Source organism: Lycium barbarum, chromosome 8 (assembly GCF_019175385.1).
Source record: "Lycium barbarum isolate Lr01 chromosome 8, ASM1917538v2, whole genome shotgun sequence".
NCBI classification, from domain to species: Eukaryota; Viridiplantae; Streptophyta; class Magnoliopsida; order Solanales; family Solanaceae; genus Lycium; species Lycium barbarum.
The window spans coordinates 109,996,182-110,010,412 of record NC_083344.1 but is presented as its reverse complement, the minus strand read 5'-3'; the positions used below and the strand labels follow the sequence as shown (position 1 = coordinate 110,010,412).

The following is a 14,231-nucleotide window of genomic DNA, read 5'->3' as shown; positions in this document are numbered from 1 at the left end:
GGTCATGAAGTTTTCTTAAATCTAAGATTTTAGGATTGCTAACGCATCTCTAAGGTATTAGATTTTGAAAATTTCATATGGAGTATGCCATTAAAGAATATCATTAATACCACATATCTACAAATTTGAGAGTGGGCAAAGCATCTTAAATTTGATAGTCAAGATGTGTCAACCTTATAAAGGTATGGTATTAATATTGCAATCAATTCATTAGGAAATTAGTCGGTCGCCCAAAAGTACGGTTAATATGGGAAATTGGTTGGGGTAGAATGAGATATTTAAATATTAAGAACTAACTTTTCCAGTTGCCCAAAGGTACGGTAAAGTTCAAAGGATTTTTGTATTTAAATTTTTTCAGTTCTATAGTTAATAGATTCCGTGCGGCTTGTAAACTTCTGCTCAAAGGTTATGTTGGAATTTACTAGTGTCACGTTTATTTGTCTTTAGCACAAAAGTAATTTTGATTTATTTGGCAGCATTATTCTGCGGAACTTTATATAGATTTTGTTGTGCTTTTCGAATTTTCTAAAGTTGTCTTGCCTAAAGAGAATATAAATCTGCATTTTTCTAGTTGCCTTTGGAGATGTCTTTTTTGCTATCTGCACATAAAAGATATAGTTATTTGTACTGGGAATGGAATTATACCATGTGTGCTTCTTGTTTCGAATGGAATAGATTAGTCTAATATGTTGCCAAAGTAACCTCTATTATATAAAATTTATTTATTTTGAACCTTAAGCATGTTTTGTCTATGCGAAATAATTATCCCAAAGAAGGATTATTTTGGCCAAATTATGGATAGTAAAGAATACGCGATACATTTTGTAATGCATGCTAGCGATTTGTCGGTCCTAAGAAAGGCATACTGCTAGGCCTTTTTAGTGATCAATGTTCATGAACTATGTATAAGAGTACCGCTTACAAATTATTATTTATGTCCAAATACTAAATAATAATGTTGTGTTAGGTATCTTGAGACGAGCCATTTTTTGGTATATATGTGTTTGGAATATGTATATTCGAAGTTCGTCGAAACTAAAGCATATACACATTAAATTTCTAATTGTGTGAAGGAAAGAGTTCAGAGTCTTCTTGTGTCAACAGAGCATATATATTAGAACAAATTCAATGATTGTGGATCTGCTCATGAAAGGTTGCAACATAAAGTTTTTTTTTTTAATGAGCTTATATGGATGTCGTTGGACTTCGTGATGAGCCACTTCAGCGGGAGTTTGTTGTTTTATCTATGCTTTTGACATGTTCAAGAATATTCTCATTACATAATAAAGTTTTATGAAATTTATGAATTTCATGTGTTTATTGAAAACTCTGAAAATAAAGATATGGATTTTCTATCGCGATTTTGCATAAGTGTAAGAAAGTGGTTTATTGACTATTTAAGTCATAAAGTAGGACCAGTTGAAAATAGTCATGTCTGAGATCAATTTTACATGCAATTTTCATGTTATGCATCCATACTTGATCTATGTCATTGATTTTATTAATATTGTGACCATTGATGGATTTAGTGACGAATATATGTTACGAAAACCGCTCTGATCCTTTATTAGTATGATTAATGGACCCAAATTGCTTAGAGGTAGCAAATTGTGCGCGCTATAATTTTTTTTTGGTTATGTACAATTTTTCAGAAATATATGTGGTCTAATGTCACGCCCCAAAACCCACCCTAGACGTGACCGGCATCCGACGTCATGAACAACATTGGAAGAACCTAAACAATGCAATAATAACACTTGAACCCGCCAGGTTCAACATTCACCTCCAACAGTTTATAAAATAAATGTAACGTCAAGTTCCTTTTTAATAATCTTTCCTTATTAAATTAAACAAAGTTATAAATAACTGCATATATCAGGATCATAATTATGAAATAAGATCAGCGGAAGTCTAATATAAGTAATAGTCATAAACGTGGCAAACACCCATTAAGTCATACGAGACTTTGACAATCTACCCACAATTCTGATAACTATCTATGGAGCTTCTAAGAGACACAACAATAGTATAACTTCGGGATGCAGTCCGGAAATCTAGAATAATAAATGAAACAGGAAGTGTCCCACGAACAAGGATGTGGGCTCACCAAATCAACAACAGCAGCAAGTTCTCCTAAGCGTCGAGAGTATCAAGAACCTGCTCTTCTCTGTTTCCTAACATACCATCAAAAACAACAATGGTATGCCTGAGTACTTTCGTACTCAGTGAGTGCCTCGGGGACAACAAGTATTATAAAAATAAAATATAATGATACATAAAGAAATCAGTTCTGAAAAGATAGTATAAAAACAGTCATTCCACTTTGTGATTCTTAATATCATTTGTTAAACAGTTTACAAAACCATTAATCAATATAAAAACAGGTATTCAGCATGTGTATCTCAATAAGAATTATCAAAACCGATTATAAAGTCTTTTGTCAAGTTACAACTTTCAATTATGCCTTTCAAATTGATCATGATTGTCAACAACAGTTCCATGAGAGAATAAAAATATTACACATGCCAATACAGGCCCAAGAATCAATCACATCGAAGGGATGACCGTAGGGTTCCCTTGTCACAGCGCACCACACCGGAATATGAAATTCTCGGTGGCTATCCTTCCTCCTGAATAGCTAGGCATTAACCACACTCCGGGTAGTGAACTCGGTAGTGGCCACTCTTCCTCCCGAATGGCTAGGCAATTACCACACTAGGATCCATAGTGACTACCCTTTCTCCCGAGTAGCTAGGCATATATAAACCAGAATATGAAATCCTCGGTGACCACTCATCCTCCCGAATGGCTAGACAAAATCACATCAACAGAGTTCATAGCATAAAAGCCAAATTACAATTCATCTCAAGGTAGTTACATCACCATTTACCATTAAGGTTTATTATGCCATATCGTAAAGATAAATCATTTCAAAGAATGTTTTGAAAATGTATAACTTCTTTACGAAAGATTCCATGTCCTAATTCATCAATGAGAATATCATTACCAACCCTTAACCACCATTATTAAGCATCTCTTATAGAAGAAAACATTCATAATATCACATACATATATAGGGTTTGTTACAATCTAGGTTTAATGTGGGTTTGTCCCCTCACACACATTAACCACCATTTAGACATGCATTGGAGTTCAAGAAACATGAAAAGATTACTTTTCCTTTCATTCATTAAAGAATCTTGAATAAAATTTATACTTCCAACAATAGTTTCAAAAGTGATTCATTCAAAATAAGTTTTCAAAAGAGAGACATACAAATCACCTTTATAGTCAACAATGATTTTAAAAGAGACATACGAATCACCTCTATAGTCAACAATGACTTTTAAAAGAGACATACAAATCACAACCAAAGAGTTCGTAAAAATCGATAGAAAGAGTATGTTCAAAAGAGACATACCTTAATACGTTTAACAAAGTTTAACAATTCACTTTTCTAATGAATAACACCCAAACCGTAGCTTAGCTTTGAGAAGAATTATGTTGCAAACCCTAGGTTTTGGTCACAAGAATCATGTTAAGAATCATGGGTTTGATGTTAGAATGGATTAGTAATGTTAAGGATGTTCTTACCTTTGATTTGGAGACTTGGAGGAATGATTTTCGTCCTTAGGGTTGTTCAGAAAGTGGAGGAATAAATAAAACAAGTGTCTTATTTATACCTTTCTGGTGAAAACGGGTCAAAGGATGCCCCCGAAGGACGGACCGTCCTTTAGTGGAAATTTCCAGAGAGTTCTGGTGATTTTCGAGACGTTACGGTTCCATGTTACGGCCCGTAACACGTGTTACGGTCCGTAGCGTCTCACCGTAACACAGGCCAAATTTCCAACGAAGATAGGCTTCAGTAAAACGGGCATAACCTTTTGTACCCAACTTTTCTTGGGCAGGACGACCAACCGTTGGAAAGCTATTTCAAAGATCTACAACTTTCATCAAGGAAGTTTTTCTAAATTCGCAACAAATATTCATGAAAATCGGCCAGAAGACAGACCTACCAAAACTTAGGCGAATTTAAGAGCCCTTAAGAACTTCAATAGTTGGTTTGACTTCAAAACGACCATCTTCCACCCGAATTAATCAAGAATGGATTCATATAGATAAATATCATCTTAACACTAGATTTTTACAAATTCACACCTAGTTCAAGTTTACGGGGTGTTACATCTAAGTGGAAGATTATTAGAAATTCTCTATTTAGTGGACTCACATATTTAATATAATTGTACATAAATATGCTATCAATTAAAGACGTTCATTTTTCTGATCTAATAAAGTATTATTTTTATGTGCTATATATAAATCTTATGTTATAAGGTATGAATTTTATATTCGTAGAAACCTAATGAACTTTTCAATTATAATTAATGGGTTTATAATTGAAGAGTCACGCCTCTTCTGAAAGGTTGCCTTTGAAGAGTTATGTTTCTTCCAAAGAGGTGCCTAGCTATTATATATTAGTTGTTGTCCCTAAATCTGTTACTAATTCTTTTCCTCTCTACCTCATTAAAGGAAGTGTCACAAAGAAAGTAACAAGACTTAGAAAATCATGACTCCCTTCAATTGATTCTTACAATGTATCAAAGGTAAGTGTCCATACTATTCTCCTAAATTTATATCGCTGCATATTGATTTGCTTCTGATTCTGTATGGACTGTATAAAGTTTTCCAACAAGAGTATCTATGACAGTACCTGTCCTGGTAGGAAGTAGCTAGTGTCACGTAAAATTAATTAAGGTGCGTGCAAGCTGATTCAGACACCATCAATTATTAGAGAAGTAATTTCGTATTAAGAGTTTTCTTTTTTGAGTTAATACTCTAAATTCAGAGTTCTTAAAATGTATCTGCAAAGAAAATTAAAAAAAAAAAAAAGTGGGAGAAAAGCGTAATGATTCACAATTACATATTGAAATTTCTCATAACTGGCTATTAGGGGAAAAGGTAGTCAATAAGTCGCTGACGCATGTGAGGATGAGTTGCTTGGCTTATGAGGAAAGAGAAGTGTTCCTCAAGTATTGCTGTTTTAATTTATGTGAATCCATTTTATTGGGCATGGCATTTAAGAAAGAATGAAAAATTTTAAAACTTGTGGTTCAAAATAAGTCTTGAATATTTGTGTGGTTGTAAATCATTTCATAAAGTGAATTTGTTTCCAAATTAGAAAAGAAATCATTCATTTTGACACGGACTAAAAATAAAAAATTCACATAAATAGAAACAGAGAGAGTATTAGGTATTGCTATTTCTTTTTCTTTCATTTAAAATGAACAAATTATTGACTAATTTATGAAATTCTAGGAGAAGTAAATCTTCCAAAATATTTCTTGTTGGCCCTTAATCAATCCGCACTCCAAGGCCATCAAATATAATTTAAGGTCATCTGTTTTTTGTATCAGAAGACGAAAAAGTTGGTGGGGAATGAATTCGGGTAATGAATTCGAGTGTACCTCATTTTACATTTTGTTTTTGATAATATATAGGCTTTGGAAAACTTATTTGTGTTTAATATTTACACCAAATTAGTGAAAGCTAGCTAGAGATATTTCTTTCATATAATTTTTTTTATCTCGTAATCACTACTAAGTTAAATAACAAGAATGTGTTCTTACTTTAATTTTTTAAGTTTTAGTCCAACATGAACTTTCACATGTTGCAACATATACACCCCTTTAATTTCCTTTTAACATTGTTACCATTGCTAAATAATTTCCTGTCTTTAGGATCTACACATTTCTCAATTTAATTTTTAATAATTCAAACATTATTCTTTATTCTTTTTAATCATTTCATACAAACATGATTGTAAGCAGTAGTAAGGGGTTATACTACAAGCTACTCCTACGTAGGTATCTTACTGGGGAGAAGTAAACTAGTGATGCAAGACCCAAAAAGTGTAAATGATTAATGTTTCTAGCTTTGTTTTTTCTTCTTTTAAACTAATAGGATTAGTAGATTAATAAGACGTGAAAACATGTTTGACTATTCTAATAGTATCTGGTCTCCGAATCAGTAAACAAAGGCATCTTCTTTAATTTAATTTCCAAAAGAAAATAGAAATGGTAAGCAGGGAAGTCATTACCATTCTTAATGTACGTCACATACTGCCGTCATCAAATACGTCAAAACTAACGTGACAACACCTCTATATGACTATATATACACAACACCATTCATTTGAATGGCCTCAATTGTCTTCAACACATTATATATCAGTTCACAAACTGAAACAAAAACAAAAACACATCGTCTCTTACTGATTTTTTCATAGCTTAATTTCGTTCTGTTTAAATCTAGCAGAAAATCAGGATGTCGTCGCCATCTTTTTCTTCATTAAAAGTGATACCACTTGATGATTATAATGATCAATTTGACGATACTCAGTCGCATATGGCGGTTGATGGTGACGAGGAGAAGAATGATACGAATGTTGTAGAAGAAGTAGACACGTGGCTGCCCATAACGGAATCACGAAAAGGGAATGCTTATACGGCAACGTTTCATGTACTGTGTTCTGGTATTGGAACTCCAGCACTTGTTCTCCCATTTGCTTTCACGTCCTTAGGATGGTAAGTAATTAAACCTCTTTAATATCCCTCTTTCTTGAAAAAACTTCCATTTATTACTACTTACTAGTAGTCTAGTACTATCTTCTGTTAAGTTGTTGTTATATTATTATTGGATACCATGCGATTTTTAGTACTTGCAGATCTGGTATTCAGTTTACGTGTTGAAAAAATCATCTCAATAACCGAAATTATTACTACTCCTTACGTTCACTTTTAAGTTTTAATTGTCAAGTTTGGTTGTACATCTTTTAAGAAACAATAATTGATACGGGTATTTTATCACAATACTCAGATGTTTTAGTCTTTTTTTTTTTTCTTCGATAAATCAAGTTAATTCCCTAAATGGTTGCGTGACTCAACCAAAATTGAAAAAATACTTCATAAGCGTCCAGTAAAAACATAAATAATGAGCAAAACGTTTTCTGCATTTGGCTTAAAGGAACTGTTACTAGCAGATCATTTCTTCTTGGCATCTCCTGCCTTAGTCTTCTTGACACCGCGCACTTCCTTGGCTCTATTTTTCTGCTCCTTCATCTGCGTGTCTGATCCATTCCTGAACTTGAATACAAAGATTGCATTGGGATCTTTCACCTCATACACCCTTGCCAATTTCTCTTTCAACTCAGACTTAGAAGCATTAGCCCTTCCAGGATGCAAAACATCGATAATGAATTGTTTCCTTGCAAGAAGATGATTAGGCATGAACTTCCTTATTCTAATTGTCACTGCCTTGTCCGCCATTTTTTCTGTGCCTCTGCAAAATACTTCGCTCTGATTTGTCTCTACTTAAGACTGATTAGATGTTTAGTCTTTAAGTCTTGAGAAATGATACAAGGAATAAGTAATAGATACGAAGAGTAAGATATGAAAAAAATAATTTTTTTTTTCTTAATATGCTAAAAGTGAGAATGTATGTGAACGGAGGAAGTTTTTATTAGGGCTAATGCATGGTTATTATTAGATGAAAAATTAATAGATTTAACATCGCTTAAAGGAAAAGTAATCCAAGATTATGTTTATGCAGATCATAATAATTAAATATATTGACCGTACATAGTAGCGCGTCTGTTTAAACTTTAAAGAAATTGCAACTTTTCTGTATGCTGGGATCTTCCCTTTTTTCATGTTTTTGATGTGATGTTAAAAGAAGAAGCCATTCAGGCAGTGGAGGAACCTACGTAGAAGTGTGCAGGGTCTACTGAAACTTGTTTTTTCCTCGACGAGATTTTTCTCCAAAACAAAGACAAAAGGTCCCACTGCTCGAATAAAGGCACGCTAATATATATACTTCCTCTATTTTCCAGTATTTCAATTTATATGAATCTATTTAATTGGATATAGAGTTTTAAAAAAAAAATGACTTTTAATTTTGTAATCCTAAATGACTCATAGATATTTTGTGTGACTATAAATTATTACATAAAAGTAAAGTGTTTCTAAATATGAAAAGTGATTATTTTTTTTTACACGAACTAATAAGGAAAAAAGTTCACATAAATTTAAACAGAGGGAGTATATATACTCTGTCAATTCTAATTTAGGTGACATAATTTAAATCAACTTAAAATTTAAAAAAAATAAAAAAAAATTATGATCTTAAACAATTACACATCATCTCTGACATCAAGTGGCGTGACTAGACTTTTAATTCTTTCTATTTATCGAGTTGTCCTCTTCTGTAAATTTTTTCGTCGTCCTTTTTATTTATGTTTTTCACTTTTCTTTAGATTTTGCTTTTGTTTTCTCGCTTCTCGTTATTAATGCTTTCGTCGAAGGAGAGCACATGGGTAGAAGTAGGCGTGGGCACAGGGGTGGGTATGGTACGGTATGGTACGGTATTTGAAACTTCGATTCGGTAACTTTGATATTCGGTTTTTAAAAATACGATATCATTATCATACCAAATTAATTCGGTACGGTTCGGTATTTTTAAGTTCGGTTTCGGTATTTCACGGTACGGTAATTCGGTAACCATAGTTTATTTGACTTCTACTTACGTATATGCTCATGTAATAAAGGATTATGACTTCGAGATTTCTCAATTATATTAAACTAACACCATACACAAATAGACGTATTTAAAAGAAAGTACAAACAATTTTCTTCGTTAATCAATTGCACAACGGACATTTGAATCACGATAGAGTAGTCAAAGTTTCAAAGTCTAAACAACATTAGCTAAAATTAAGCATAATCTTCGGTCCTAAACAATTTTACACCAAAAATTTCATTCAGCAGTAGAGAGAATAGGCCATTTCCACCATTTCAAGTCTTAATGTATTGGAAAAATAGCAGAGACAAATTAAAGGCTGCTTCTAGGCCTCAGCATATGTGAAAGACTAAAAGCATGAAAATATTGGATAAAAAGTTAGCTTTGATGGTACAATTTTCTATTAGATACAAATTGGCATTAAATGAGATGTGATGTAATTTTTTATACGAAAACTAGTCTATATATTTAGCAGTAGTAAATATAATATATATGGATTGTATATATGTAGTATAAACTTCGGTATGGTATACAGTATTCCGGTATCCATTTTATAAATACCAAATACCATACCAAATACCAAAGAAAATTTAAATTCATACCAAATACCATATCAAATATCATAATACTAAAACCGCGGTATTAAAAACTTCGGTATCGGTATGGTATTCGGTATATACCATACCGTGCCCACCCCTACGTGGGCATCATACGATATGGTACGATATTAGAAAATTTTAAAAAGTAATTTTAATTTTTTATTTTTAAAAATATTATATTATTATCGTACCAAACTAGTTCAGTATTTTGAAGTTCGGTTTTGATATTTTACGGTACAGTAAATCGGTAACCATAGTTTGTTCGATTTCAGCTTATATATACTCATTTAATAGAAAATTATGATTTTGGCTATTTAAGAAATGCCTCAATATCGTGCTAACACCTTAAAATAATATTGTACTAACACCTTACACATGTAAAAATATTCAAAAAAAAGCACAGCAATCACCTTCGTAAATCAATTAGACAAAAAGAGCATTTCAATCAAGTTTTACTTAGTCAAAATTCCAACATCTAAACAATTAATTTTGTACTTACTAGATTATATAGTTGTTAGTATTTTAATATTAATATACATGAATTGTATATATAACTATATACTTCAGTATGGTATTCGGTATTTCGGTATATTTTTTATAAATACCGAATATCAATACCAAAATTTTATACCGAATATCAATACCAAAATTTTTAATAACGCATAGCAAATACTGTACCAAATACCATATTACCAAAAGCACAATATAAAAAATTTCGATTTTGATATGGTAATCGTTATATACCGTACCATGCCGATCCCTAGGTAGATGGCAATAATTATGCAAGCCATTACGTACAAATAACATACCATATAAACAGGGACGAATCCAGGTGTAAAAAAAGGGTCACGTGAACACATGGTCATCCGACTAAACTCGATATATTATGTATATAATTCCTAAAATATATCTAATATTAATTAAAGGAACACATACGCAAACTAGACTGAATGGAACACTGATTAAGTGCTACTTTTAATCCCTTAAGATTGTGGGATTGAACCCTACTAAATGCACTTTTATATTTTTTTTTTTCAAAAAAAAAAGATTTGATGTAAACACGCGAATAAACTTTCACGACATGAAGAATATCTTAGGACTAAACATACTTAAAGTTTGCGCTTTGATTCTATTATTATTATAATCTCATGAATTATACTATATGCCTTGCATCATCCCTTCTTTAATTAATGAGAAATATACGCACAATCAATGGCTATTATGTGCCAGCTGGGGGAGGGCATTCTACATGTTAAAATATAATACTACTGCTAATTAATGCCTTCTTATATCATCTTTATTTGCTTTAAAAAATGTCTTATTTTTTCTATATAATAAACGTCTAGATCATAGATGTTATGTGATAAAAGAAAACTGTAAGTAAATAATATAAATAGGGTTTATGCAATCATCTAAACCATTATAATATTACATTTTTAAAATTCGTGCAGGACATGGGGGATAGTGGTTCTTACGGTGATATTTGCATGGCGGCTCTACACCATGTGGCTCTTAATTCATCTTCACGAATCAGTAAATGGAACTCGTTATAGCAGATACCTGCAACTCTCTATTGCAGCTTTCGGTTAGTTCAAATGAATACTCCTTCGATTGGATATATAATTTTAAAATATGCGTAAAAGAAAAATGCGACTTGTATTCCTAAATGTAATATGCGTCGATGATATTTGTGTAGTTATAAAATTATGTCATTAATGATAAAAATAAAAAATTTAAAGCTAGATTATTTTTAAATATAAAAAGTTGTTTCTTTTTTAAACTGACCTAAAGAGAATAGTTTAACATAAAACTAGAACAGAGGAAGTATATAATTCACTCACCCTCTCTTTATGTTTCTTTTTTTGTTTAAAAAAAAATCGAATAGAAAGATGAATTTCTTATTAAACAAAGAACAAAGTGCGGAAAACATAGGGGGGCATAGACTAAAACCTCAATGGGTCAATTTTGGGAGAAATGAGAAAATCTCAATTCTCTTTATATTATAGGCTAGATCTAATACGGTAAATTCCACAAAAATATCTATCGATCGAGAAAAAGTTGCTTTTTTATTTATTTATTTATTTCGGGGACGAAGTAGCTAACTTTTTTTCCTGCTTACTGAAGAATCCGAATTTAACTCTTTAATTCAAAAAGTAAAAGCAGATTCTGTAACTTTGTCACTTCTTGTTTTTCCAATTCAGTTGTTCTTTACCAACTGTGTCAATTAGCTGGTAGAACATTGTCTATAGTGGTTATTTAACTGGCTTTCACGTGATTCTGATTTAGTTTCATTACTTTTTGTTGTCTGAAAATATTCTGGTCAGATTTAAAAACAAAAACAGAGATAATGTAAAAAAAATCCATAAGATCTTTATATATTGCCTATGAGTAAGTAGAAACTTGGCGACACAAATAGGAAGATAAACGAATTGACATTTCCACTTTATAAGTGAATTCTCAGTCGATATCTACAAATTGACTTTACCACTTGTTGAAGTGCACTGTCAATCGACCCCCACTGTTTTTTTTTTTTTTTTTTGTCCTGACACTTCAACTAATGGAATGTTTAATTGTTTACCGTTCATTTTCAGGAGAAAAATTGGGTAAATGTCTTTCTTTATTACCAATAATGTACCTATCAGGGGGCACTTGTGTCATGTCTATTACGGTAGGGGGAGGCACCCTACAACTTTTCTACAATGCCACGTGTGGGAATGATCACAAATGTCTAGACAAATCTTTGAGTGGAGCACAATGGTTCTTGTTGTTTGTATGCCTTGCCATTTTAATTGCCCAATTCTTTCCCAATTTGCACTCCTTAGCTTGGGTGTCCTTTATTGGTTCAGTCTTGGGTGTGGCGTATTTCACTCTGCTTTGGGCACTCTCCATTGGCAAAGGCAGGCCTAGTGGAGTCTCTCACAGCCCAGCTGATAATGTAACAACCACAATGGCTCGATTTCGTGCTGTACTAAATGGTGTTGCTATCATTGCTATTGCTTTCAGAGGACACAATGTTGTTCTCGAGATACAGGTAATGTTAAATGTCTAACTTTATCATTATTGCATTCTTGAAAAAACTGCATGTTTCTAAAGCTTTTTTTCGTTTTGTTTCTGTATTGAATTTTATGTAGGGGACATTACCGACAAATCCAAAACATCCTACAAGGACTAGTATGTGGAGAGGAGTGATAGCATCGTACTCTTTTGTCGCAGTGTGTATATTTCCCCTGGCAATTGGAGGATATTGGGCTTATGGAAATTTGGTAATTAACTATTTTTTCAGCTGTTTTACATTATAGGTGACACACACTCACAATTTTCAGAATAAACAGTATCATTTCAATAATGATCTTTTCAAACAATTCTAAACAACAAAAAAAAATATTATGACTTGAGTTGAGAGTACATGCATTTTGTGTAGTTACAACGTATGTAATTTATTTGAATGACTGAACTACTTTAGTGAGTTAAATAGAACGACATGGTTAATAAGGATTCATATAGCATATCTAACTTGTTGTCGTAATAGTGGACTACTCTGATTCATGGACTAACAATATTATAAATGTTGGCAGATGCCTGCAAATGGAATTATGGCTGCAATTGCCAAGTACCACCAAGCGAGCACACCAAAGTGGTTAACAGGCACAATATACACGATGGTAGTGATCCAATGCATATGCGCATTCCAAATCTACGCCATGCCTGTATTCGACAACTTGGAAAGAATATACGTAAGCAGGCAGCACAAGGCGTGCCCAAGGTGGCTCAGATCATGCATCAAGCTCTTCTTCGGTGGATTGACATATTTCATAGCAGTTGCTTTCCCATTCTTGGGAAGTTTAGCTGCCTTTGTGGGTGGTATAGCATTGCCTTTGTCTCTGGTTTACCCTTGCTTTATGTGGATTTCAATCAAGAAACCTCAAAGAAACAGCTTAATGTATTGCCTCAACATGTTTCTTGGGTGTTTGGGCACATTGATCAGTGTTGTGCAAGTTGCTGGTGCATTGTGGAATCTGGTGGTTAATAAATTAGATGCCAATTTTTTTAGTCCTTAGTTGATTTGATTTAATATTGTTAACTTATATCCACTGACGGTGTTATAAAATTATGACACAATAAGTGAGATTTAACATACTAGTATATAAAAAACTTAGAGTTTAAGTTATATACCTCATCAGTGTAATTTTTTATACTATTGGGTCATCGAAATGATAAATATAGGTAAGCCTACATTGATGTAATTCTAAAAATAAGACAAAGTACCTGCTGGAATTGATAAAAGTAACTTGATAGTGTAAAAAAATTCTTATACTGACAGTATATATTACTTAAACTCTAAAAAGTTACTTCATTTTTCAGGTTATATAGTAGTTCCACTTTCAATGTATAATAGTTAAACTCGAGTAAAAAACGGTGTCGAAGGAACTAATTAATATTTTGGACCGAGTTGGTATTACAGGACTTATCGGATATTTGTTTCTCTGTAATATTTATCTTACTGTTTAAAGGCTAAACTTATTTTCAAAATTTGGTCGTAAAATTGACCGTGAGCAGTGGATGATAGGAAAGGATTTTTTTTTTTTTGGTAAGCTTGAACTTTGCACCTTAGTAACGTATGCTAATGTAGAATTATCAGACTGCTACTTGGGATCAAAAGAGCAACTCATTATTGTTTTAAAGAAAACCATTAATATATTCACTCTTTTGCAATAAAATAAATTGAGGAGTATGTTATAGGATTTCTAGATTTTCTACCGCGAATATAAATACGTACAAATTATATTGTCATGGCCAGAAGCATGTGAACTCGTGGTCTCTCCGCAAATTTAGATATTTTACGTACATATTTTTAAAATTGATATAGTATTAACTACTGAGACTAGGGGTGTATATGAACCGGTTGATTTGGATTTTTTAAACACCAAACCAAACCAATTGCGCCGGATGTTTAGATTTATACACCAAACCAAACCAATTGCGTCGGATTTTTAGATTTATACACCAAACCAAACCAATAAAATTCGGGTTTTTCAACCTCGGGTTTTCTCGGGTTAT

The 14,231-nt window shown here is 32.5% G+C and overlaps 2 protein-coding genes across 2 annotated transcripts; one reads left to right on the top strand and one right to left on the bottom strand.

The window, feature by feature from the left end:
- The first annotated feature begins 6,195 nt into the window (after positions 1-6,195).
- On the top strand, positions 6,196-13,392 carry LOC132606666 (lysine histidine transporter-like 8). The gene is made up of 5 exons (XM_060320261.1): positions 6,196-6,584; positions 10,625-10,758; positions 11,765-12,204; positions 12,305-12,436; positions 12,749-13,392. The coding sequence occupies exons 1-5, from the start codon at positions 6,325-6,327 to the stop codon at positions 13,229-13,231; spliced, it is 1,449 nt and encodes a 482-aa protein (XP_060176244.1). The 5' UTR covers positions 6,196-6,324; the 3' UTR covers positions 13,232-13,392.
- Positions 6,591-10,605, bottom strand: LOC132606667 (small ribosomal subunit protein eS24z-like). The gene has a single exon (XM_060320262.1). The coding sequence runs from the start codon at positions 7,323-7,325 to the stop codon at positions 7,041-7,043; it is 285 nt and encodes a 94-aa protein (XP_060176245.1). The 5' UTR covers positions 7,326-10,605; the 3' UTR covers positions 6,591-7,040.
- Positions 13,393-14,231: the final 839 nt, after the last annotated feature.

Coding starts and splice junctions, on each gene's coding strand:
- LOC132606666 (XM_060320261.1), top strand. CDS start 6,325: ATGTCGTCGCCATCTTTTTCTTCATTAAAAGTGATACCACTTGATGAT. Junction 6,585..10,624: donor GCTTTCACGTCCTTAGGATG/GTAAGTAATTAA, acceptor AAATTCGTGCAG/GACATGGGGGATAGTGGTTC. Junction 10,759..11,764: donor ACTCTCTATTGCAGCTTTCG/GTTAGTTCAAAT, acceptor GTTCATTTTCAG/GAGAAAAATTGGGTAAATGT.
- LOC132606667 (XM_060320262.1), bottom strand. CDS start 7,325: ATGGCGGACAAGGCAGTGACAATTAGAATAAGGAAGTTCATGCCTAAT.